The sequence below is a fragment of the Chenopodium album genome, chromosome 2 (genome assembly GCF_948465745.1).
Source record: "Chenopodium album chromosome 2, dcCheAlbu1.1, whole genome shotgun sequence".
Classification (NCBI taxonomy): Eukaryota; Viridiplantae; Streptophyta; class Magnoliopsida; order Caryophyllales; family Amaranthaceae; genus Chenopodium; species Chenopodium album.
In genome coordinates, this window is record NC_137835.1 from 76,128,636 (window position 1) to 76,156,527 (window position 27,892).

At 33.7% G+C, this 27,892-nt stretch overlaps 3 protein-coding genes across 7 annotated transcripts; all 3 read left to right on the forward strand.

The window, feature by feature from the left end:
* The first annotated feature begins 804 nt into the window (after positions 1–804).
* LOC145600986 (rhamnogalacturonan I rhamnosyltransferase 1-like) lies at positions 805–5,641 on the forward strand. The gene is made up of 9 exons (XM_081656884.1): positions 805–1,771; positions 2,392–2,459; positions 2,589–2,677; positions 2,821–2,986; positions 3,074–3,363; positions 3,457–3,661; positions 3,757–3,914; positions 4,155–4,210; positions 4,927–5,641. The coding sequence occupies exons 1-9, from the start codon at positions 1,420–1,422 to the stop codon at positions 5,112–5,114; spliced, it is 1,572 nt and encodes a 523-aa protein (XP_081513010.1). The 5' UTR covers positions 805–1,419; the 3' UTR covers positions 5,115–5,641.
* Positions 5,642–16,227: 10,586 nt separating this feature from the next.
* LOC145588034 (uncharacterized) lies at positions 16,228–19,204 on the forward strand. The gene is made up of 3 exons (XM_081644676.1): positions 16,228–16,400; positions 16,989–18,290; positions 18,935–19,204. Exon 2 carries the CDS (start codon positions 17,015–17,017, stop codon positions 18,287–18,289), a length of 1,275 nt encoding a protein of 424 aa, XP_081500802.1. The 5' UTR covers positions 16,228–16,400; positions 16,989–17,014; the 3' UTR covers position 18,290; positions 18,935–19,204.
* Positions 19,205–20,033: 829 nt separating this feature from the next.
* On the forward strand, positions 20,034–27,460 carry LOC145588044 (dnaJ protein ERDJ3B-like). 5 transcript variants are annotated; one of them, XM_081644700.1, is made up of 10 exons: positions 20,098–20,567; positions 20,905–21,021; positions 22,223–22,332; positions 23,381–23,497; positions 24,108–24,195; positions 25,395–25,453; positions 25,618–25,695; positions 26,467–26,538; positions 26,927–27,094; positions 27,275–27,460. In XM_081644700.1, exons 2-6 carry the CDS (start codon positions 20,931–20,933, stop codon positions 25,409–25,411), a joined length of 423 nt encoding a protein of 140 aa, XP_081500826.1. In that variant the 5' UTR covers positions 20,098–20,567; positions 20,905–20,930; the 3' UTR covers positions 25,412–25,453; positions 25,618–25,695; positions 26,467–26,538; positions 26,927–27,094; positions 27,275–27,460. The 5 variants fall into 5 exon arrangements, 4 of the variants coding, with proteins under 4 accessions (XP_081500817.1, XP_081500811.1, XP_081500826.1 ...); XM_081644707.1 differs by having other exon boundaries at positions 26,927–27,004; XR_014101529.1 differs by lacking the exon at positions 22,223–22,332 and having other exon boundaries at positions 20,091–20,567.
* The last annotated feature ends 432 nt before the right edge of the window (positions 27,461–27,892 follow it).

Genomic DNA, 27,892 nt, shown 5'->3' on the forward strand with positions numbered 1-27,892 from the left:
TATATTAAAAGTTTGTTTACAGATAATGATTATATTTATTGCATATTCTACCCTTTATTCTTTGCGAAAAAAAAACTTTTACCAACAAGATCTTCACTAAACAAAGAAAATAATCGTGTTTGTGTACAAACATAAATAATTTAGTTGTTTAACAACATATATTGATACACGAAATGAAAATTTAAAACTAGTTCCATTCCAACTCATTAGCAAAAATAAACAAATATAAACGAGATTTAGTTAAACTCGAAAAAAATAACCTCCTTCCCTAATTGGTATTCCGCATACATAACCTTTAGTATTGTATATTCTACCCTTTATTCCTTTGCCCAAAAAAAAAAAAAAAAAAAAAAAAAACTTGTGCCAACAAAATCTTCACCTAACAAAGATAATAAACGTGTTTGTTTACGTACATAAATAATTTAGTTGTTTAACAACATATACTGATACACAAAATAAAATTTTAAACTAGTTCCAACCCAACTTATTAACAAAAATAAACAAATATAAACGAGATTTAGTTAAATTCGAAAAAAAAAAAACCTCTTTCCCTAATTGATACTCCGTGTACAACACAATTGCCAAATATCCCCATAAATCCACAATTACCAACAACAAGTGCCAAAAAAATTCCCCCTCAAAAGTAAACTCTATTAATAATCATAATAATTTGTAGAAATCAATCTAAAAATTTGATGGTGAAAAAATGAGAAATTTTTGACACCGAATGTCGGCTCGTGAAATTCCACCGCGCTTCAGGAGGAGAGAGAAAATCAAAATCAACCAAATTTTGAGGAGAAACTCTACTCTCTCTTTCTCCCCTCATTTTTCTCTCCTTCTCTTCTTTCACATTCTTCTTCTTCCTTCCTTCATCATCATTTTCCATCTTTCTAACCATTTTTTTTTGTACCCTATTTTCTCTCTCCTCATCTTCTTCCTCCTGCATTTTTCTGCCACCGACACCCGCCACCATCGTTGATTCTTACCCTCTTTTCCTTTTATCTCGGATCCGGTCGTCTACATTTTCGAAGATCCAATTTGGGTCTTCGTTTTTTTCTTTTTTAGGGTTCCAAGATCTCTGATTTTGTTGGGTTTCCCTGGTTATTGATAATGTGTTTATAATTTCTCCTGCAATTTTGAAATTCTGGGTGTTTTGGATTTTTATTATTTGGGTATAGGTTTGTTCTGGGTAAGTTTTGGATTTTGATTTGGTGGGTTATTTTTCTGGGGTTGGTTGAATTTTTTTGATATTGGGTTTTTTTTTACTCGGGATCTTTGGTATTATAGATTGATTAAATTTGGGCAAAGTGATTGCAATTGTATTATGCAACATTGATTAGGAAAATTGAAGGTAATTTTAGGGAATTGTTGGTTGCATTGGGTGTTGTGAGGTTGGGATGAGAGGAAAGGAGGAGGAATATGTGTAAGGTTGAGAGGAGTAGTGGTAGTGAGGAGAGAGAAAGCAGGAGAAGAAGGTGGTGGGGGATTGGGATTGGTATGGGGGTTAAAATTCTAGTTAGTGATGAGAAGAAGGAGAAATCCAAGAGTTCTTCGGCCTCAAATGGCGGTTCGAGGTCGAAGATGAAGGTATGGATGGTTAGAGCTACATCATCAGTTTTGTTATGGACTTGTATTGTCAATTTGACTACTTTTGGGGAGGTTTGGGGGCCTAGAGTCTTGAAGGGTTGGCCCTCTTGTTTTACTCAGGAATCTGCTTATCTTAAGTTGCCATCTTCTGTTTCAGTCCCACCTCGTGTTCTTCCTCCCAAAAGTGAGTTTTTCTAGCTACCCATTTCCATCTATCTTTATTGCTTCAAACAAATTGTGTAATTGTATGATTTCTATCAACTTTTTTGTGCAAGTTAATCATATATAGATTGTAGTGGTTGTTGGTGATTGTTCGAGCTCGATTTGATGCTTAATTTGATGACTTGAAAGTGTGTATGTGTCACACCTTTTGAATTAGCCAACTACGGAAAATTGTTTGATGCCACATATTCTGTATTTTGGGTTTAGTCTTATTTCCATGTTGAAATGTGATGTAGTCATAACATATATGATGATGCCTTTCATTATCAGCTGAGTCTGGTGGATTTTCTATGTTGATGAACATTCACAAGTTTTAATTGGAAATATAGAATTATTGTAAGGACACTGTTTCTTTCAGATGTTCTATTTTCTCCTAAATTGAATTATTTCTTTCAAGAATTTATCTATATAGGTACTATGTCCTTGCTATTTCTGGCATCCATGTTGCTATCTTTATTGTGGGGGGTACCCTTTGCTTCTATGATTGAAACATGTGGTTTTGCTCCTTTTTTATTAGACTAAATGTGCTCTTTCTGTTTCTTAATCAGTTAATTAATATGATTAGTGCTATGTTGTTTCCAGGAGTTTATAAGAACAATGGTTACCTGATGGTTTCGTGTAATGGAGGACTTAATCAAATGAGATCAGCAGTGAGTATTTAGCTGTGTTTTCAGTTGATGCACCTATAATTGGTTTTGATTATATTCCGTGCATCCTTTGCATCCCTCGCGAGGTACTGTAATAGCTGAACTCAACCTAATCAATCGTGCTTTCTGCAGATATGTGACATGGTAGCCATCGCAAGATACCTTAATGTCACTCTTATTGTTCCCGAGCTGGATAAAACATCCTTCTGGGCTGATCCGAGGCATGTTACTGTTATCTCTCTTGTAATGCTATGTAGAATTAGTCTGTGAACATTGTGTACTTGTTTTCAGGAATGACAAGGTTATTATATTTTATCATACACTCCATATGAAGTTGGCCTAATTTAACTTATTTACATGGCAGTGAGTTTCAAGACATATTTGATGTGGATCATTTTATTTCATCATTGAGAGATGAAGTTAGGATTCTGAAGGAGCTTCCCCCTAGGCTCAAGAAAAGACTAGAGCTGGGAAAAGTTCATACCATGGCTCCTGTTAGTTGGTCTGATATATCTTATTACAACAACCAGGTTAGTTCAATGTTCTAGCTTGCTGGTTTCTGTACATTGTCTCTTGTGCTCTGCATCTGACATTCTGCTTATCGTTGGTTACTGCAGATACTTCCTTTGATACAAAAGTACAAGATTTTGCATTTAAACAGAACAGATGCCCGGCTCGCCAATAATGGTCAACCGATAGAAATTCAAAAGCTTAGATGCCGGGTTAATTTCAGTGGTCTGAGATTTACTCCTCAGATTGAGGAGCTTGGGAAAAGGGTGGTCAAGCTGCTACGTCAAAATGGTCCTTTCCTTGTTCTTCATCTGCGATATGAAATGGACATGTTAGCCTTTTCTGGCTGCACCCAGGGTTGCAATACTGAGGAGGTGGATGAATTGACCAGAATGAGGTACTTGGGAACCCTTGTCAAATCTAGAACCGGATGTTGATTTTATCTTTCTTTTCTTCTTTGTGAACCCGTTTTTTTAATTTGCATTGATAGATATGCTTACCCATGGTGGAAAGAGAAGATCATAAATTCTGATTTGAAAAGGAAAGATGGACTCTGTCCATTGACGCCAGAGGAAACTACTTTGGCACTGCGAGCTTTGGACATTGATCCTAGCTATCAGATATATATTGCAGCTGGTGAAATATATGGTGGTGAGAGGAGGATGGCTAGTCTTGCTGAATCTTATCCAAAGCTGGTTAGTTTATTGCAGCCATCTTAGTCTGTCTTTGTGGCACTTAGTTATGACTTATTTCATAACCTCTCATGCTCCTTTCATATATAACACAACAGGTTAGGAAAGAGACATTATTGAATCCCGCAGACTTGAGATTTTTTCAAAATCACTCATCTCAGATGGCTGCACTAGATTATCTTGTGTCATTGGAGAGTGATATTTTCATTCCTACTTATGATGGAAATATGGCAAAAGTTGTCGAGGGACATCGCAGGTATGTGCTTCCACTCAAGTTTGGTGCATCTTATGTGTTGTTAGAATTTATTTTTATTTTATACATTTTTTTTTTACCCTTTTTTATGTTGGAATAAAATATGATATTATGCAAGCTCCCATTTCATCTACATGGATCTTAGTGTTTTGGGTTTGAATGTATGACGTGAATGAGTTGTGCTCATGTGCCCCTGGTCAAGTTGCACAATTATCTGAAATATGGTGATTCATGCAATTTCAGGTACCTTGGGTACAAAAGGACTATCTTGTTGGACAGAAGGTTGTTGGTTGATCTGATAGACAAGCTATGTTACTCGGACACGGCAAAATTGCCGTCATACCCGGGTCGGTACGACCCGACACGGATCCGGGTATGAAATCCGTTCCGGATACGTCATCTTGCACTTGGGTACGGCCGTTAATTAAATCTCAGAAATTCATACTATTAAACTTCAAGCTTTAGCGAGTTCATGGCTTCAAGCTCTTTGGAGCTTTAAAAATGGTGAGAAGATGAATCAACAATATAGAGGAGAGAGGAGAGAGAAATTAAAAATAAATGGCTTATGGCTGGAGAGAAATATAGACTGAAAAGTAATACTTTTCTTTTGAAGAAAGACCAACAACTCGACAAGTACTGCTACCCCTACCCCACACTCCATTTTCTCTTTTTTTTAAGTACTGCTATAGAGGAGAGAGGAGTACTTTTTAAAGCTTGCACAGTAAATAAGAGTAGTACTTTATATTTTTTTATTTAATTTGTGCAGTACATTTTTAGATTAGGTAAATAGTAGTAGTATAGTACTACACCATATAGTCCAAAAAATAAAAACTTGTTAACATTTTTTATGGGAATTTGCCACAATTATCTTTTTTTTTTCCCTTTTATTGCCGTATTCGTACCCGAGTCCAAAGTTAAGACGGTGTCCCCGTGTCCTAAATTTTTAAGAGTGACGTATCGGACACTCGGATCCATACCAATATCGGATACCCGTACCCGTGTCAATGTAACATAGTAGACAAGTATACTGTTGGGTCACTTAGTTGGGATGAGTTCTCAACTGCTGTAAAGGAAACTCATGCACATCGCAGTGGACAACCAACTAAGAGGTTGGTAATACCTGACAAACCGAAAGAGGAGGACTATTTCTACTCTAATCCTCAGGAGTGTCTCGAATCTGATGAATCCTTGAGTAGCATGTGATCTATAATACCTGGAGAAGATTCATATTCTTCTATGATGGCTATTTGTAGCAAAATTCAGGTAAAAAAGGATCTTGATGCACATCTTACAGTGCCACGCTTACATGAATGGCTTTGTTTTGGCCGCCTTCTCTCTGGGGGTTTATGGTTGTTGCGTTAACGTACATATATATATTGGGGCGGACAATTTTGAGTTATAAAAACTGAGGAATATGTTGGAGCAGGAGAAGATGGTGCTGGAGGGAGCATGATATGCTGTTGTAGATGCGAATAACTGAAATTCTTGTATAGAAACACACCCTGCCATTACTGGGGTGAAGTTAGATGCATCTGTTGTGTACATGGAGTGACTTGCCACATAAATTTGTTTGATTAAATTGTTGTGGGAGCTTGAGTTAGATCTACTACTCACTCATCCTTCATATTTTTGTATTTCTTATTTCTTTAGGACTACATATCTACTCTACTGATCTTTTTTAATGGTACATTCACAGAAGTTCATTAAGATATTTGTTCGTTGTTATTCTCTCTTTTGAGTACCTGTAAGTGGTTTTCTATTGTATAATCGGCTGTACTATGTATATTGAACAATCAAGACTATTTTTTAGATCATCATAGAGAACTCGAGATTAGTAAATTAGCCAAAAAATAGTCTTGATTGTATCACGAACATTATCTTGCCTTTAGTTTATCAAATAATCATCAGCAATTTTTTAGCTATTATATTGCATGACTTGTACGGAATGTGCAATCAACATTATTAGAATCAGAAATTAAGACACTTTATTGAAGTCATTGCATAAAATTATGCTTTTGCACATTTTCATGTTAGTCTCATAAACTTTTCCCTAAGCTGGAGTGTGTGCTCCCTCCAACGGTATGATTGTGGGACAATCTTTTCCCCTAAAAGTGTCTTTTTTTCTTGAGCATTTCCTTCAACAATTTTGGTTATCCTTAGGTTACTTTCTTGGTTCCACCATATTTAGAACCAAACAATTCTCTCATACATGCCCCTTGCACTCTCCTATAACATCGGCCACCAATAATTATGTCGATCCAAGCCCTTCTTTTTTGCTTATGCTCTCTTCCACCTCTCTATAAACTTCTCCGTACATCTTTACCAGTTCTACCTATAACTCTTAACAACGTAATTCAATGTGTCGTGACCCTTCTAGCGTGCCTCATCTTAAAGTAATCTCTTATAATGACAATGTGTCGAATTCTATCTTACGTTTTTGGCGACAAATGATGCCTCCTTTATTCCAAACTAGAGTAGAAAATACAAAACATATACTCAATATCGACAATTATATATAGCTTAGCTTTGTCATATTGAACTTGATCATTTCTAGAATAATTTATTAACTATTGCAACTTGCATTTGTTCATTATATTAGTTGACAAGGAATCAAGAAGCCAAAAATAGAAAATTAAGACATGGATTTAATTAAGATTTTATTTCTTATAATATTAGGTTGACGTCAAGTAGTAAGCAATGTGATAATATAATTTAATTATAAAGTAAATTGTAATTTTAAAATAGTAATGGTCCAATCAATTAAAAGAACCCATGGTTACATCATTAGGCGGCCTTAGATAAACATTCTAACAACTACTACTATGGTCTATGGTAGTAGTGTAGTACACTATATATTATTCTCTTTGATGTATACATTAGTTAAGTTTTTGGAATAATAATAATATTATTGAGCATTATGTTGTCCAACATTGCTAGTGTCACTCTCTATGGTTGGGAAGTCAAGTTCAATTTAGTGGACCATTCATCTTTCTTTTATTCTATTTGAGGTGCACAATTTGTAGTTTATAAAATAGGGTAAAACGTTATACTTATCTAACCATTAATAATTTTTTGAAAGAATTGAGCTCAGTATTGGACTCGATCATAGGGCTCTAACCATTAATTTAAATTTTAATAGAGTGTATCAAGAGCTAGGATACTCGTAACTCAAAACATTCTAGATCAGTATTAGATGCCAATAGTGATGAATATCCGTACTTCCTTTGTCCATCGTCTTTGATCTCACAAACTAGTTTAGAATATTCATACTCTCTTTGTTTCATCTTTCATGTCATAAACTATTTTAGTACAATCTGACAAAAAAAAAAAAAAAAAAAAAAAAAAAAATTAATTAAATAAAAAATATTGTAGTACAAAATTCAAGTAAAATTATAATGTTAAAAAAAAAGTACAAATTTCTTATTTAAATATAATGTTTATATGTTCGCCTGATAAGTTTTTTTGCCAAGTTCTTTCCTTACTCGTATATTACATGCATGTTCTTTACGAATGCATTTTAGAAAACATAAAAGTGTTATTTACTTTTGAATTATGATGCGCATATTACATCAATAACTACTTCGTATATACTAAAAGACACACCAGCAATGACACATGTCATTTTTGGTGTGTCCTTAGTATTTTTTTTTTAAAATATATTAATTTAATAAAAAAATTATTTAAAGATATTAATTGTAAAATTTGTTTACTACACAAATATAGCAATGATATTTACCTTCTTTTTATATATTGACATTCAATTAACTATATGGACAATATAATCGCAAAATATAATCTTCTGTAAATTATTTTTCGAAAATAATACAATCTTCTACTATAAGATGTCGTGTGGCAATTAACATAATATCTACTTCAAGGATACAATTATGATAGACAAATGTTAATGACTAAAAAAAAAGACATTACAATATATGATTAGTTGATCACTGATAACTGATAAGTATAGATTTTTTTTGTCAAAACTCATAGCCTTTCCTTTTTTTTTTAATTCTTCTACCTAATGTTTTTTTTTTTTTTTTTTTTTTTTTGGAATTTATTTCATTTTATTTAAATTATTTATATAATAAAATTTAATCTTTATATTTCTATATTCAGCTAATATAGATTTTCTTATATGGTTGTAACATTAGAATGTTAATTAATAAGCATGATATTCCATGTTTCATTATGTCAAATACTTCATTTTTGTCCATGATAAATTTAGACAATTTATATTATATTCTATCAATTAAATATAACATTAAATCAATAATAAATAATGATAATAACCATGCATGGCATGGGATCTAACCTAGTTTGCATATAAGAGCAAGATTAGTCCTATGTGTTAGGATTCTAGATGATATCATCAATTTCTAATTTTACAGTCATAAAACAAGACTTGATTATTTTAAGCATTTATGAAGTTTGGTCTTAATAAAATCTAAAATGGAGTCTTGAAAATTCAAGACTCAACTTCAGACTCAATTTAACAGTCAATTAATTTTAATTTAAAAAAAACTTTAATAACTTAATTTATACATAAAAAAATGAGTCTGAGCGATTGAAAAAGATAAATTTTAAGGAGTCTTAATATAGTTATAAATTAGAAAAATAATTAAATTCAATCTAAAAAGCCGATGTGGCAATGGATTAAAGTCTTAAGATGAGACTGCGCTAATCTTGCTCTAAGTTTTAACTATTGTGAATTATATTAGTGATCTTTATACTACGTATATGTTACTCCGTATTAGACTTGGCAATCCTGACCTAGACCCAATGAGGCAATGACCCAACCCGAATGTCCCGACCCATGATATGAAATTGACCCAAAACTGACCCGAAATCAACCCAACCCGAAGTGGAATTGACTCGACTTTGACCGGAAACCCAAAGTTGACCCGATCCGAAATTGACCCGACCTGAATTTAACTTGAATTAATAGACCCAAATAGACCCGAACTCAAATATCTTATACCTGAATAACCCAAACCATTTCAGCCAAATACTTGACCCGAGCAGACCCAAATAGAAAATAACCGCAATTAGGAATGACAACATATCGGATTCGGGTCGAATATGGCTAAATCCAAATCCGATCTGTTTAATATTCGGATCGTGGATCTGAATCCGGATCCGAATTCGAATCCGATTGACCCGATTATTATTTTGTATAAAAAAATAAATCTACTAATAAAGACCTCATCCGATCTTAACCTGACCCAAAGCCGACCCAAAATGTTGACCCGAAATTGACCCAACCCGAATTGACCCAATCTGAACTTGACCCGACCCAAAGCCAACCCAAAATACTGATCCGAAATAACCCGACCGAACCAAATCCAAATATATATTGACCGGAATTTGACCTGACCCATACCTAACCCGAATGACCCATTTGTCAGGTCTACTCCGTTGTACAATATAATCATAAATTGATCCTTGTGTGTGGACAAATTAACCACAAATTGCGGGGGATTGGTGGATTTGTCACTAACGCACTAGTCTTTGCACTTGTGATACGGGTTTAGGAGCTTACCACAATAGAATTGTTTGAAGGTGACAAAATGAAGTAGTACTTAGTGCTTTGTGATTTATGCTTTAATTTACAATTGTAGAAACTTTGAAAAAAGATCTTTATTGGTGTGAGGCTGCTTTCAAACTAAAGTTGAGGGGCTATAATTATGTCCTTGAACAACACGTGTGAAGTTTATATTGAATTGTACTTCGTGTTAACACTAACAATGCAAATTAAGAGATTTAATGCTGATACTGATTTAATCATGTGTCTTTTCAATATCAGTGTGGAGAGCCAAGTATAGAGACGAATCATACAGTAAGGGAAACTCATTTTGGCAAATCTATTACTCCCTCTGCCCCTTTTTATAGTTCATATTTGGAATTTTGACACTATTTATAATGTGAGAGAATATTCTAAATTACTCTTAATGTATAAGACATAACATAGTCATGTTTAGTCTTATTTGATTCGTCTTGATAATAGATTATTACTCCGTAATTGTTAAATTTTTTTACTAACAAGTAACAAATTATATTTATGGTCAAAATGTTGCATTGGCAAACATGTATAGTCTAAATGAGAATTATAAAAAGAAGCAGAGAAAGTATTACTCCGTAATATATTGACATACTTCCATGTAAGAGGAGCATAGAAAATTGTGTTCACCTCTCATAATAGGTGTGCCTAAACCATTTTTCTAGATCAAGGGATTAAGACATGATACTTAAATTGCCTAGTGCTAGATTTTACATACTTGTATTGATTATACTCCGTAAATTAAGAGATGAATTATCAAGGAAGTACTATTTTATTTATATTTATATTTATTTATTTATTTATTTGGAATAGCAAACAATGAAAATCATTATGAAAGATGTTAAAATTAAAGTAGATGTAATCATAAGGTTAATGTTAAAATGTTAATTTTGAAACATGAATTTAAGTGCTGATAAGGAGACTGTAGTTGTTGGTTAGCTTTCTAACTTTTAGATATGAGATTAGAAATAGACTCTTATCAAATTTGTTTTGATTATAAGGGAATAAGGGATATATTTTATGAGGGATTCTCCTAAAAAAAACCCCTCTTGAATCTTGATATAATTAGATTGATGTGCGTTCTTAAGTTTCAAAATTGGCACCATCTTTGGAAAATGTTTGAAATGATTAGGAATAGTCAAATTTATGTAAAGATTACTCTGTAACTAGTGTTTACTTGAAATCTTGATATCAAGGCTACACATACAATCGTTGTATGTGGTCCCTACAAATTTATGTAAAGAAAACTCTGTAACTAGTGTTTACTTGAAATCTTAGGCAAGCAACTTATGAGTTTTTGTGCCAACTCCACTCAGGTGTCATGTAGTAGATGACCCATATTTCATACGGTCATACCCACTCCACTGCCCGGGTAATTGGGTTTAATTAGTGCCAATCCAGATGAAAATCAAACTTAACATGAAACTTTCAACACTTCCACAAATGTTTTTTTTTTTTTTTTTGTCAACTTAGATCAATGTACCATTAGTCAATGTCATCTTGAATAAGTATCCTTATAACTAGATTAACTATGATATATGTCACTTATTTGTACAAAAAATAATTATGTATTATGTGGGATAAATAAATAGTACTCGTATATGGAATACTTTCAAATTTGGTACAGAAAAATTGACATCATATACATGTTAATTCTTTTTGAAGGCCTATTCTGTTTAGCTTAATTTTAGTTTAGTTTAGTTCATTTCAGTTTCAATCACTTCAGTTCAGTTACTAATTTCTTTCTCTCAGGGCCGTCCCAACCTTTTTGGAGGCCCTGTGCAAAAATAGAATATAAAATTTGGCTTATGAATTTTCTCTACTCACGGTATATTTTTTAATGCAAGAAACAAAATCGTTGTTGTTCACAAATACAGAATATATAAAGTTTGTAATTATAAAAAATAAAATACTTTGTAAATAGAATTTAGTCATTTATTATATATGGCAGAAAAAAGAAATGCATTAATGGTTTGGAAATAGTAAACATTAAATAAGCATAGGCATTAAATACATTTTGTAGAAAAGAAAAAAAGACTTTGGTGAGAATTGAACCAAGGACCTCTTGCAAGTGAAGAAGGTAGAGCTCATGAAACCACTAAGCCATTATTAATGTACATAAATAATTTTACAACATATATTACTTATACATTTTTAATGATCTGAGGAGGTTGGGCCCTGTGCGGCAGCTCATGCTGCACACCCTAATGGCCGGCCATGCTTTCTCTCATAAACAATTCATTTCAGCTCAGTTAAGTTAAGTTAAGTTCAGTTCCTAATTTCTTTATATCATAAACAATTCATTTTAGCTCAGTACAGTTAAGTTAAGTTAAGTTAAGTTCAGCTCCAATCAATTCAATTCAATTCAGCTCAATAAATCAAAACAGGCCTAAAGTGTTATTGTTTTTATTATATTATAAAAAATGAAAAATGATATGTGCAGCCCTTAGGATACTAAGAATAAACATGTAAGAGTTTTCTTAATTGGGTATTAATGTAGAAATGCGTGATAAAATCACGGACAAAGTTATGTAATTAATGTTGTATTTTAATTTATTTTTCATTTTTAACTCCTTACATATAGTCTTAAGGCCTACCTATAACAAATTCCATTTATTATTATGTGTAATTATTACTACTATATTTTTTTTTTGAGGGAATTATTACTACTATATTTTAAACATAAATCGCACATTAAAAATAACACACTACTTTTATCTTCAAATATATCCATTAAACTATACAAACCGTTTTAATTATAATTAATGTCAATATTAAGGATTACGTACAAATTAACAAGAACATTCAAACAAATAATCCTTTAAAACATCTATGATTCACCTTGGAATTGGTGAAGAATTTAAGCAAAATCTAGCTTAGTGGGAGGCCTTAGCTTTTAAAAGTGGGAAATTAAGGAAGATTAATAAAGGTTGAATTCAATTATAGCACTTATCCACAAACACTATTAGACTATTAGTGATTAATTTTATAAGATTGGGTAGATAATAAGTCCATACCTTTACACGCCCTACACTACTGTCGTTCTCCACTACAATTAAAGTTAGCTAAACAACCTTTGTATTCTTCTTTGTCAATTGAGATTCTTAAAATGGTGGACATACATGTAAATATGTAATACTTTCCATCTTTTTGTATTTGAATATATCCACTACTTTAAAGTGCTAGTTTATATACTTGGTGCCAAAAATGAACATGCTTACTTAGGATGTTAGGTGTATAATTTAACTACATAAATTGTGTGTGTATGGAACATGCATGTATGAGAATAGGGGTGTCAATTCGGATGATCGGATCGGATCTGATATGGTCAGGTCGGATCGGGTAAATTTTTAAAGTTAAGTTATATTAAATTGTTATGTCCACGCGAGTCCAAATCTGAATCGGATATTTTTCGGATCGGATCGGATGTGCTTTTGACACCTCTATATGAGAATGTTCTAACAATTAATTAGTACTAATTAATTAACATATACTTCACATATAGATGAGGTGATCATTTTATTTGACAAAAGCATTCTTATTCCCTTTTGTTTTAAAATGCAAACATCACATACACTTTTCAATTTGTGACAGTATATTAATTTCTCTAAAATGCATCGATTTATATATTAAAAACATGAGGTTAATTTAAATATACGGACTAGCTAGTGGAAGTAATGCCTCGTACATTCATACCTAAGATTGGATAGTTTGCCATATATCAAGACACATGAATAGTATAAACTGAAAATGCTAATTTGAGGTCATGATTAGTTTTCATTTTTTCAAAAATGAAAATAATAAAAAACTAGTTTATATTTGTGTTGAAATTTTTTAAATTTAACAATATCTTTTTTTTTCATAATAAAATAAAATGTCTGCATGTGATAAATTCATAAACTCATGATTCAAACTAGTTAAGCTCTAGGATTGGAAATTGTTTGTTATAAAGAGGGCAAATCGAGCTGTCAATTGACTAGTAAATTATGGAGTTACTCGAGCTCACAAATTTTCTAGTTTGTCATTACTCACTTTAGAGCTGGGAGTTATAATAGGTGATTAGGTTAGAGGTGTTATATCGTCACTTTTACTTGTTCCATATACAGTTTTTTTTTTTTAGACACCGTTTTAGGAGATGATTAGATAAAATAAACAAATGACTTTAATAAGATATTATTAGCATTAGAAATATAGAGAAGTAGAGTTAGTTACTATTTAGTTACTACTTAAATCATTTTGATTAGTTTGTATGTTTACATTATCTAAAATTTTCCTTAAAATGCGCGTTCCAAAGATATTAAACAAAACCCAAGTAATGTTGTTCTTGTACCTTTTGTATTCCACGCTGGATGATATGGATTGCTGTTTTGGCCTTTGGGGGAGAGACGTTATAGTTATAAGACACTGTCAAATTTGTGGCCACAATAATAATACAAGTAATGGAAGAAGAAGGTGCGTAAATAAGCCAAAGATATTGACAACCCCACTTGATTTTTTGTCATTCAAAGCCAAATTTAGAAACAGCTACAAGTGCTACTACTATCCGTGATTCACTGATTCTTTGTGTTGTGTAGGCCTTGTTGCTTGAAAATTTACTGTCCTTTTTGAACGTTACTAATATCGAGGGCATTTCGGTCTTTCTCCTGATTACGCTGGTTCAAGGGAACAATTCAAGTTATTTCCCGTTATTTGAGCCCATTCTTTAATGTTTGTAACGTGATGTCGTTTTTAACGAATGATTGAACGTTAACTCGCCATCCAATTAATCCTCCCCTATACTCCATTTAAAGTCGATATTGCTAGATTCTTATTTTCTTTAGGACTAAAGTTCATTAAGATATTTGTTTGTTGTTATTCACTCTCTTGATTAGTATCTGTAAGGGGCATTTTCTATTGTATAACCGGTTGTACTATGTATATTGAACAACCAAGACTATTTTTCAGATCATCATAGTGAACTCGAGATTAGTAAATTAGCCAAAAAATAGTCGTACCATGAACTTTATCTTGCCTTAAGTTGTTTATCAATAATCAACAGCAATTTTTTAGGTATTATATGCATGACTTGTTCGGAATGTACAATCAACATTATTGGAATCAGAAATTAAGACACTTTATTGAAGTCATTGCATAAAATTATGCTTTGCACATTTTCATGTTAGTCTCACAAACTTTTCCCTTAGGTTTTGGGCCTTAGCATGTGGTGATTAGGGGTATTGAAGTGAGTAATGAGGGAGTTCTTTCAGACATTAAAGAGGGTGGCTGGGAGGGAGAGATGACATGTCATCTTTTAGGAGGGAAATTAGAGTACCCTAGTCCACATAAGAATAGTTCACCTTGTTAGCCGGTTTCAAGTAACATGGGACTGTTAAAAAAGACCGGGGGGTAAAGGTGAGATTATTAAAAAGAATCGCAAAGATAGACCTAGTTCACACTAATTTATTGTGGACCACTTATAATAGAGATACTGTGGTCATTTTATTAATTTTAAAAAAGGTCACTATGTTATAAGAATGGTCATTATGTTAAAATAAAAGTGATTGTTTTTATAAAGGCCATAAGAGATAAAAAAATTTAAATGAAAATTTTAAAATACTAGTCAATATGAATAATATAAGTCACTAGGTTAAAATTTGGATCATAACATCATACTTCAGGTTTGCAACAATATTAAAAATCACACACATTTTATTAAAGGTTACTATGTTAAAATTAAGGTTACTATATTTAATATTAGGGTCACTATGTTCAATACAAAGCCAGTAACGCACACGTAGAACTTCGGGTCCACAATAATATTATTGTGAACCAGGTTCATACAAGTTTTTCTGGGGATTATTAATCGCAAACTCTAAAAAAGGTAGGATTATTTCCAGCAATATTTTTGAAAATAAATCATAAATAAAAGCTAAGATTTCCCTTATTTATCTTTCAACTAATATGAGTTTAAAAAAAACTACAGATGTAGCTCATTGTTTTAGTGCTGTTTTTTTTTTTTTTTTTTTTTTGAATTTTATCTAGCACACACTTTATTAAAAAAAAAAAGAAATTATTTATGATAAACTTACCTTATTTTTTAGTAAAAAAAAAAAAAAAAAACTTACCTTATTTAAAAGTATAATTTTCTTCTCTCTCTTCTGTCTTCTCTACTTTAGCCTCCATTGTCAATTTTGAAGGGGATTCCATCGGATTTCACCGGTGAAAGAAAGGGTTTATCTCCTTCGAAAGACAAGGTTTTTTCGATCTCCTTCGAAAGACAAGGTTTTTCGGACTCCTTCGAAAGACAAGGTTTTATTTGCGCTTAATTTGGTCTCTGGTTGTGCGGGGCTACTATTGGTTATGGCTCGGATTCGGGTTACGGAATCAACACAAGAATTTACTTTCTCACAAAATTGCGAAGCGGCGACGGATCAACTCAAAAAGTTGTATGAGACAACGAACCGAGAATGTGCCAAATTGTTATATTTATGTATTTGGATTCTTAGCCCTTCCCCGATTAATTATTCTTGTTTGATTTTGTTAAATTCGTTATCATTATCGTTTTCATTAACTATTATTAATGAAATTTAATGTCCTTTAGGACTTCTTTTAAAAAAAAATAAAAAAGTATAATTTTCTTTCCAAAAAAAAAGTATAATTAAAAGTTTCTTAAAAAAAAAAAAAAGTATAATTAAAAGGGGTAAAAAAACGCTTAACGAAGGAATTGAAATTGAAAGAGGTAAAAAAAAAAACAACACAGTAACATAGTAACACTTCTCTTCTTGACAAAAAAAAAAAAAAAAAAAAACACTACTCTTCGACAAAATCAAATTCACGGAAATCGCCACACTCGCCGCACCTTCCAGCCACCGCCCCGCCGGACGCCGCACCTTCCAGCATAGCCGCACTCCACTCCTACAGGCTATAGCCTTCTTGCCCTTCGACTCTTCTAGGTAAATTAATTGATTTTTAAGTTTTTAATTTCGTATTTTACACTAATTGTTGACTTGTTGGGTTGATTTTGTGCTTAATTGAGTTGTTTATGTTATTTAATCTAGTCAATTAGTGTATATGTTTTTTGAAATTGTTGATTTGTTATTAAATTTATCAAATTAGGGAGTTAGGGTTTTTGATTTCTATAGGAATTTATACTATTGAATTGCTGAATTTTTTTTTTTTTTTTGTTTGGAAATTGATATTCTAAATTGACAATGGACTAGTAAAATTGATGATTTCATATTTAATCTATGAAATTAGGGGGGGTTAAGAACTTAGGGTTTCTGGTGTGTGTGTTTTTTTTTGATTAGTTTGGATATTTGCATTTCTGATTCTTATTTTGAAATTGATATTAGAATTGCATTGAATTTGTATATGTTAAGTGCTAAGGTTATTATCAAGTTAGTTGCTTTTGAAGTTGGTTCCAACATAGAATAATGAAGTATGTTTGCCTATTTGCGGCTCAAGAAATCCCTTAATTCAGTGTTTTTGCATCTACAAAGAAATCATAATCATACTTGTATTTGGTTTCTTGTCAATTGAAGTTATACAAAGAAGAAAAAACACAATTATGGAGATGGAGATGGAGAGCTATAAGAGGAGGAGGATGATGGAGGGAGAAATTGAAGAAGAGAGGTTTTTATTTTTGGGTTCAGAGTTCAATTTATTTTGTATCGATTTGAAAAAAACGGAGGAGAAATACGGTGCTAAGTGTTCTGAAGTATCGTATGACCCACCACTAGCGGAGGTGGCGTGGAGTTCTAACATACATGCCACCTCCAATTCTCTGCCTTTAGGTATGGCTTCAACTAGATTCAATTTCAAGACGGCCTCTTCTCCTTCTTCTAAGGTTTTGCTTCCATGTTCAACGACTTCTGATTCAAATATACTTTTAATCGGTGGGGAACTACAGAATCCTTCGTCACCATATTGTTCTACACATGCCTCGAGAGAGGTGTATAAGTTAATTCCTGAAGTTAGTGGTCCTAATGGTGATATGAAGAATATCAGAATTGAATTAGCTGATGCTGCTATTCCGAGGATGAAATGTGGTAAAGCGTGTCCTATTGTTGAAGAGATTGGAGGCAATCTATATGTCCTTCACTCTCGCTTTGTACACAGAGGTTTCACCGCACAATCTGAAATTCCATTTGAAGTTTTTGATTCAAAAATCGGTGAATGGAGAACCCTTCCAGTTCCTCCTTTCTTCGCTGCTGGTTCCGGCACTGTCATTTATGCACATGCTGTATTAGGTCATTGTTTTGCAATTGAAACCTCTAAAGAATATTTTTGTTTTGATACCATCAAAGAAGAATGGTATCGCTCAGACAACATGGGCTCTTATTTAAACAATATTCTACCTATGACTCTACCCTCGGGTTTGCCTTGTTTCGGACTCGACGAGCATGGTAGACAACTGTATGTTGGCATTAGTCTTCTAGTTGAGCCATGTGCGTACCTAGCGGTCCTCGATGGAACCATTTATGCAAGACAGTCTTTATATCATGTTATCTTCAAAGACATTCTTCCTTATCCTTATCCACCAATGCTGAGGAATGTGCTTATTCCTTTGAAGTCGATTCAAGAAAATGTGATTAGAATGTGTGCTTGTTCCATTGTGACTCACAATGACATTCCTTATTATGTACTTGTTGTATCGTTTTTCTCTGCCAAGATATCCTCGTCTTCTCAACAACTTATTTACAAGATGATTTCCGGAGAATTGCCTGACATCCATGATCATCCTGCATACTCCACCTTCCTGGATGTCTTTGTGGAAAGAAATTTTTTCCTCAGAGTTCCTCACCTTGGCCACTTTTTCAATGGGCCTGCTCTGCTACTTTGAGGTATCTTTGTTTTACTATTAATTATTTTAAATATTACTTCTATCTTTCCTTTTCATATTTTGATACCGAAGTTTTGATATTGATAAATGCTTTATTGTTTCTTCATCTTACACTTTGTTTGTGCATTATTAGTAATTTTGTTGCTAATAAAAGACTTCTTCTTAGAACTTGGATTAAGGGTTCTACTACCAGATTTCAATCGGCAAAGTGACTTTCAAATATGATTTGCATTAAAGGTTCTACTAAGAGAGCTTATTGATTTCATTGGCTCCTAGTTTTATAGTGATGCTAGATTGTTAGGAGGGATGGTGTTAGCTCTTCTCAGGTGTCCCAACCATTTGTATGCACAAGTCTCACTTGTTTGAAATTGGTTTTGAAAGTGTTATCATGGATGTTTTTTTGAATTGATTATACTATGTATATCCTTTGAAAATGTAACTTCCCAACCATTCACACACACACAAGTCTCGCTTGTTTGAGAGTAGTGTTGAGCTATGTACTATGTTTTTTGCTTGAAAATTTGCTGCATATGGAATTATGAGGTTTTAAGGGAACCTTTTAAAAGATACACTCGTTAACAATGTGTTTGAAAATATGGCAATTCCCTCTTATGGTTAACTTTCTGTTCTTTTTTGTTTTTGCAGCTTGGGGTTTAGGATGGTTGTTTTATTTTGCACCTTGGCGTGGATGGCTGATTGTTCTGCTTGAAGTTCCTACTCTTTTCCTCTGCAGCGTTTTCTGGTTACTAATTATTAGGGATTGTAATAGAGACGTGAGAGTACTCTCTTTATATTATCATATTTTCTAAGCTATCGACTTCCAGTAATTCTTTTGTAATAGTTTTATCTAGCTAACTGATCCTGATCTAGATTTTGTGCACTGATGCAGTTATGAAATTCTAACTTATTCTATTAGTATGATGTTTTCTGGTTACTTATTGTTTTGTTTTTACAATTGAAGATTTGGCCTCTACTCCAAGCTGACTTTATTTATTTATTTATTTTTATAATATATATATTTTATTTCAGTTTTTTATTTTTTAAAATCAAAATTGGAAAAAGTAGTTTGTACTCTGTTGTTGTTAGTAAACTAGATACTATGTAATTATGATTTCATTATAAATCATATCTCTTTTAACACAAAATTATAAAAACCGGAAAAGGTGTTTTGATACCAAACGACCCTTAGCAAATAAGTTTGGATCAAGTTTCTTCCCAAGTTGTTTAAAAACATTTAAGATTAATGATAACCAATAAAGTATTGACTTACTTAATAAGGTTCCTACCTCATATTCTAAAGGTAAGAACCTTATTAAGTGCATGGAGCCATTGAGGTTAAGTCTAGATAGTTCGTGCCTTTCAAAGTCACTGATGTTAAAGCACAGGGAGCCATTGAGATTGATTGCTAGTGAAAATGACACGAAATTCAAGGTAAATGGAAAACGTTTAAAGCTATATACCGAGGGTGCTTTTATTGGCAAATTGGAGAGGATTTATCTCTCCGATCTACCAATTGATGCTTAAAATAGAGTTAAGAAATCAAGCTCACGACTTTAAATGAGCACTTATCGGGAGGTAACCCGATTTCCTAATTCTTTTTCCTTTATTTATTTTTAGTTTTCTTATAGTTTATTTTTGCTTTTCTTCACTAACATTATTAACATTGTTTTTTTTTTAAAAAATTTAGTGAAGGCCTATTTCATTTATTAGGAAAAAAAAAAAAAAAAAACAGAAGCTAGCCCGCAGCCCCAACCCCGCGACCCTGTTCCGCGCCCCCCATTAGCCCTCCGCAGACACTGCCAGCCCGCAGGCCTAACCTGTGGCCGCGGGTTTTGGCGAGTAGCCCAGCCAAAAAAAAAAGAAAAAAAGAAAAAAGAAAAGAAAGAGAGAGAAATAGAAGAACGTAAGTTTCTCCTCCTCCTCTCCTCTCTCTCTCTCTCTTCTCTCCCTCGCCACCTCCACCACAACCGCACCACCACCGTCGACCCACCCCACCGGCGACCACTACCCATGGCACCTCCTCCCTCCTATCACCATAATCCTTCTCTTCCTTTTGACTTTCATAAACCCTAACATTTCAAATTGAATTAGGGCTTTTGAAATTGCAAGTTGTGTGACATCAATTGGGAATTTAGTTATGGTGATGTCTTATAGGTTCCAAAAGGAGCTTCAGAAGATCAGATCAAACGAACTTACATGAAGCTTGCGCTGAAGTATCATCCTGATAAGAATCAAGGCAATTAAAAGGCAAACAAGAAATTTGCAGAAATTAACAATGGTAATCACATTTGATTTTTTGATCGGATTTTTTCCAACTAGTTTGAGCTTAAAATGTGATCATATTTGATATCTAATCGTTATTATTAGTTATGGAAGCGCCAAATTGTGATCATTATTCATTTCAGGGTCAAATTAGATGATTTAAACAATTAAGGATTAAAATGTAGTTATGTTTATTCAAATCTGTATTAGGTATGGAGTATTTGCATTTTTATATTGTTGTTGGAGGATAAATGATTAGGTGTTTTGTTTATGGATTTGATTTCCAAGATATGATTGTTTATGGCAGCTTACGAAGTTTTGACTGATAGTGAGAAGAGGAATATTTATGATAGGTCTGGTGAGGAGGGTCTAAAACAATATGCTTCAAGTGGCGGCCAAGGTGGTGGTCGTGGACTCGTGGTGGGAGGTGGTGGTTGTGGTGGAGGAGGATTCCACGACATATTCAGCCAGTAAGTTGACAGACCTTTTCCCCTCTACACTCCCCTCCATAAATTTATTTAATTATTCATATGTTAATGTTGTATTCTAATTTCCATAGTGAATTGAAGTTGGTTTACTTGTTAATCCTTCATGGAAATAAAAAATAAATGTTCTTCTTTTTTTGGATGATGCGATATTCTGAAATCTTGTTGCTGAAAATAACTTGATTTCATCATTCGGACAATTGGATAGAGTAGTTTTAAAGCTGAGAATTACTTTGTAGGTTGTTGGCTAACAAATCGGAGAGAAAGGGGTCTTGACTGTTGACAATGATAAATGAACTTTGGATTATGTTGTTTACAATTAAACTTTCCTTTGTATTGAAGAACTTGTTAGTGTGCAGTGCAACATATTGGGTACGAAACTTTGTAATTTGGAAATTTTGAAGGAAAAGGAAGAGAAGGAGAGCCATATAGTTGATTTGGACCATTTTGTAAGTCTTACAAGTTAGAAAGAAGTGTATGGGTGATTGGGGAGTGAATCTCCATAATATTTGAACCGGTCAACTGTCATCTTATCAGGCTAGAATTCTGTCAGTACAAGTTAGATTATTAGTAGGAATCGGAAACATTGGAAAACTAGAATGAAGAAACTCTACTATTTTTGTTTATAAAAAAGAATTAATGTGATTTATGAAGATTGGTTCCTTTTGACAAAATGAAACTAATGAAAATGGTTCATATCATCAGAATGAAACTTGTAAAGAATGTTTTTGTTTAAAGGAAGGTTTAAGATTACCGTTCCTTATGATCACAGTAGGCTTTTTACTTCAACTCCTCTCCCCCCCCATCCCCCCTCTCCGATGACCAGTGGAGAGACGTAACAATCCATAAAAACACCAAACTGTAGCACTTTCTGTAAAACGTATGTGCATTTTTTCCCCTTAACTCTTGATGGTGTATTGGTGTTTTCTCTTCTCATGTTTGGATTTTAGAATAGATATGAAATAGCCTTGTTAATCTTTTCTTTTCCGGAACTTAAATTAGTTAAGGTTTTCTCATTTGGTAGTACATTTATTAATTGCAAAACCAGCTAGAGTTTGGCACTTATTTTGCTTTGGGATTATTTATTTATTTTTCTATGTCTTCTATTACTATCTGCACTTAGTTTGGTTATTACATTTCCATGCGATCTACTGTAAGCTAATTTTTCTAATTTTGGTACTTCTAGATTTTTTGGAGGAGGTAGGAAGGAGGAGGAAGAGAGTGTTGAGCGGGGATGACGTGATTGTAGAATTAGAAGCATCGTTGGAAGATCTGTACGTGGGAGGCACAATGAAGGTAGGATTGTTTAGTTATCTGAATCAATAATGCTATATTTAAAGTTTTGATTGCTGCATAAATTGAGAAAGAGCCAGTCATGTTACTGTATAGCAAAGAAAATATAGAGAGAGAACCCTCTTTTCAACTAGGAAATATAAAAAAAAAACATGAGTCATGCTATAAATTGTTAATTCTCAATTACTGTCAGCATTTGTGGATTAAGTTTAGTGGAAGAGAATGAAGGTTTTGTCTCTCTTTCATTTTCTTTTTCTTGTTCAAGGTTGTATTACCCATTATCACATTATGCATTGTTGGCCTTCCATTGTGGTTTCATACGCCCTTCTCTGGGATGAAGCTATTCAGTTTATAATGATAATACCCTTCTCTTCAGTTCTAGCCCTCCTTTTTGTATGGGGCTTATATTCTATTGGTTTCCATTTTTATACAATACTTTATCATCTATCCTAACAAGACAACATAAAGTAAATGAATGAATTTTTGATGAAGCACTTAGAGCCTGGGCATAATTCTAGAGGCTAAGGCACACCTCTACCTGAAGCAAGTCTCGAGGTATTAACAATATAGTTGTTTCTGTAAATTGTCTTTATTGGAGATTAGACAATAGACACACAGCGACATGGTATACATAATGCTGTGTAAACTACTGATGTTTGTTTAGACCAAAAATACAACATATTGGACCCTACCCCCAACCCCCTAAATTTCATGATATCCTTTCGTACAAAGAATAAAATAGTTTTAAGATAACTGAGTCGCCTCTTGTGCCTGAAGCACCGCAAGGCACTGTAGTAAAGCTGTAAAGGTGATCATCCCAGCAGCCTTAGGCATGCTTTTACATATATGCTCTTATGTTCTAATACATATTCAGATCATGTCCCATCTCACTAAATTTTTTTCTAAAATAAATGATATTGCCACACATTTGCAGTGGATGCCTGCTGGTGACTTGAGAAGATATATTTTCGCAATCTATACAAGAGAGTTTGATCAGTATTATTCAAAATGGGATGATCATTAATTAATTTAATTATCTAATTCATTCCAGGTGTGGAGGGAGAAAAATGTCATAAAGCCGGCGTCAGGAAAAAGAGACTGCAACTGTCGTAATGAGGTCTATCATCGCCAAATAGGTCTAGGAATGTACCAGCAGATAACGGAGCAGGTATACCAGCTATTTATGTCCTTGAACTACTTCTGTGAGGCATTGATATATGTTGTGCTTATCTCAGTTATCTGTATGTTTTCTCATGTAATGTTATTTTCCCACATTGTTGAAGCTCGAGGGTGCACCGGTGCGAAGAGTGGAAGAGTGGGACCATGGAGGGATTAAACGAGGAAGAGGGAGACCAAAGATGACTTGGTTGGAAGGAGTGAGGAAGGATATGAAGTGCATGGATTTACGTGAGGATGAAGTTTTGGATCGTAAGGGATGGAGGAGAAAGATTTATGTTGATGACTACACGGAATAATCAAATTTGGTTCATGTTAGCCGACCCCACTTTTGGGATTAAGGCTTTGATTGATTGATTGATTGATATTGAAGCTCTTACTTATGATGCCTATATTTGCTTTTAATCCGTCATGCTTAACCTTTCTTTTTTCTTTTGAACTATTTGAAGAGGCCGGGACGGGGGTTGGGTTGCTCATTGCTGCCTGTTATCTAGTTTCTAGAATCACTATGATCCATCATATTTGAAGTTTGATTTGATACATACTCCGATGTATTCTATTTATTTTTATTATTAATACATGCCTCATTTCACTGTTTGCAGGTCTGTGAGAAGTGTCCGAAGGTAAAATATGAGCGCGAAGGGTACTCCTTGACAGTAGATATCGAGAAAGGGATGAAAGATGGACAAGGTTTTATTGATTCATTAATATGAATAAGTTTTTATGCATCATACTGTGGGAGCACCATTATTGTGGAATGCATTTAATTTAAATAGTTCAATGGTAAAAGGCAGTTTTGTTGGGTGGTTGGGATTGGGAGCCATGCATATTGTGGAAGGCTGTTTTGATTGAAACTGCACTGAAATCCTCATACTTCCTTCATCAAATGATGTTTTACAATGCTGGCTTGAATATCATCAGCCCATCATGGACTATATTGCTCAACTTTCTTTGGGTATTTGGCCATGGACTCATGTTGTTGAACCAAATCTTATTCAAGTTCTCACAGCTGAAGCCCTTTTGAACATTCTATATATCTACCTTCCTGGTCCTGTAATAGTCCACTAAAAAAACCTTAATATGGACCTGTTGTTGTATTTGTGTAATCTAACACCTGATTAATTTGAGACTACTAGAGAGGCTATTTTGGTAAACTTGTATTATAGGAAAGATAGAGGATGTAGCAGGGAAAAATACGAGTGAAAATAATTTTGAATCGCTTTTGAGGCTTTGGGTATTTGAACTCGATTCAGTTTCAAACTCTTGTGAAAGCACTTGTTCCCTCACTGGGTTCCTTGAGTGGCTCCATATAAGAAATCAATTCATGGAAAATATATTGAGGTAGGATTGAATAAGGTGGATTAGCAAATAACTCATAAAATAAGGACCACCTCCCTATAAATTATTGCTGTATATATAAGCTGGTCTATTGTTGCTGGGTTGTTTCCCTCTTTCCCTTCATTTTTGGTGTGTGAGGGATGAAACCGTGAAGGAAAAAGTGATACGTTTAAACAATAAGATAATCGATAGATCATGCTTGCATATATAAGCTATGTTGTCACAAACAACTAGACCCATCTAGAGTAGACATGACTTGGAACTGTAACATGATATTGTGGGATTTAAGCCAGAGTTTTTCAACTCATAACCTGCTAGGGAATAACTTAAAATTGGACCCGAACCGAAAGTTGATCCTTACCTACTTAACCAAAATCTCAAATTACCTAATATGAAATTGATTGGACCGACCTGTCTGACAGGTTTATGATTGACACTTCCCACTCATTTCCCCCCTCCCCCCTCCATGGTCAAATGTTAAAATGTTGAAAGGTTGAATTATCCTTCCTTCCTACCTAACAAACTGTATGTTGTACATTTATATTTTGTAGGAAATACCTTTCTATGAAGATGGTGAGCCAAAATAGACGGAGAAGCTGGGGATTTGTAGGTAAAGTTTTTATGTTGTTGAAGATACTCTAGAAAACAAGTTCTTTCTAATTGTTCCAATTAGAAGTACTACGTTTGCAGTGGGAATTATCTTCAAGAAGTTTCTCCGTGAGTAGTAGACCATAGTACATAACTACATATTAATAGTTACATCCTGTTTTGCAGATTCGTATCCGTACAACACCCCATGATGTTTTCAATAGGGATGGGAATGACTTGCAAACAACTGTTACGTTAACTTTGGTAAGTATTACCTGTGGTTTTTTTTTTTTTTTTTTTTTTTTTTTTTTCTCTCTCTGCATATTTAGGTATATTTTAGTTCTAGATTTATCAATGTTTGTGCTCAGGTTCACTAGCATGTTTTTAGGTAACACAGCATAATCAATAATATTTGTCTGAAGGCCAAAATCATGCGATGATCTGGAGAGATCCATTTAATGTTTACTCCAGAATAGCACTCTTCTGTTAATTAGGGTTTGCCCATGAAAAGGAAGAGGGATTGGCTAGGCATCCGAAAATTTGCCTTACTTCATCAGTAGACTCTGTATGGAATGTAGATTGTTGTCTGGCAGGAATTAGTCTGATATTTTGTTTGATTGTATATTAACAGTCAAGGAATTGTAACTAATAATTTCTAGGCCTCTATGCCTTCTTTTAAGGCTCGCCTGCATTGAGAAATACAGAGAAAAAGCAAGAGGGGAGGCGGGGTTGACAATTTCTTAAGTGTTTTATTTAGGCGTTAGAGGGAGAGAATGTTTGTTTTCCAAGTTTGGTGTTAGTACTGGTAAAACTTTCACCCATCCCTTCCATCCTGCCACCACTCTCTTTCTCTCTTCTCCCTCTCTGTTAATATTTTTCTTTCTGTGATTATCTGGTGGTTCTGGCCTATTATCGCGTTTGGCCCATTTGGACAGATGTTATTTTTTTGAAACTAGTGGTGCTATTTTTTTTACCCTGTCAGGCTGCCACCTTACACTATTTTGACATCATGGTTTATTTACTTTGAATTTTCAGGTTCAAGCTCTGGTTGGGTTTGAGAAAAGTATCAAACACCTTGATGAACATTTGGTAAACATCAGTTCAAAGGTGAGAGTTCAATAACTTGGTTTTTGCTTCAGTTATTCTTGATTTCTCGTACTGAACGAGTTCCAGTTTGTAACTTTGTTTTACCTATCCTATACTTTCTTCATTAGTCAAAAGTACTGTATTACAGGAAGTTATTTTATACTCGCTACTCAAATCAACAATCCCTGCTCGGTTCCCTATTATTAATACTCCATACTTACCTGGGCTAGTCTAATAACATATTTAAGTTAGTTTTCATATTTTCTGCACAAATCATACTCACCCACAGCATTGAAATAATATAAATACTTTTAGTCGTTGTGAATTGATTAGCTGAACCATTTGAACTTTTCCAAATATTATTATGATTGTCGAGATACTAACTTGGCAAATTCTGAATGATTTTCAGTATTACAAAGCCCAAGCCCCAAGGAAGTGAGGAAGTTTAAAGGAGAAGGAATGCCACAGTATTTGAGCAACAAGAAAGGTGATCTCTCTGTCACCTTCGAAGTTTTGTTTCCAACTTCATTAACAGAAGATCAAAATCAAAGAAATTCTTACTTAGATTGAATACATGGTGAATTTCCTTACCTAAGAGTTTTCGCCCCTTCTTTTTTTCTTACTAGTAATATTTTCCTTCGTGATCTTCTCAGAATTTGATGTTATTGGTTTCTTCTTGTTGTTCCAGAGCTAGAAGGAAAAGTCATTCTCTAAGAAGTGTTACTTCCTCTGTTTTTACTAACCGTTTGTTTTACAGGAGGAGTTGCTAAAAAAGGAAAGCGTCTTATCCCTCCGAACTTGTATGGCTTCCGAATAGAAAGTTGTTATCTGGTTCTACCCCTAATGTTCTAGTGTGTACTTTAGTTTATGATTAATTTAGGGTTTGTTGCTGTTAAAAAAAAAAAAAATAATAATAATAAAAAAAATCCTTCTTGATCTTTCATTTTAACGAATACATAAGGTTCTTCTTGGTGCTGCAATTTGCAAATGTCCCTTATTTATAAGGGCTTTTGCTGAGGTTACAAAAAACCTTTGTTTGGGTTTAGGATTGTTATAATATCAATATAACGTTATATTTCAAAGACTTTGATGGACATTGTCAATTATAAAGACCTACTTGTATATATTATCAAAGGTAGAATAAATATGAGCATGTGACAACTAATTTCGAACAACGTGAGCCTATAACCTAGCAACCGGGTCATTCGGGTCAGGTTCGGATCGGGTTGATTCAACTTGGGTCAATTTCGAGTCAGCAAATATTCGGGTCGTGTTCGGGTTGGGTAGGGTCAATTCTGGTCAGCATTTGGGTTACGTACGGGTCAGTTCAGGTCGGGTCACGGGTGGGGTCAATTTTTATTACTAATTTTCAAGT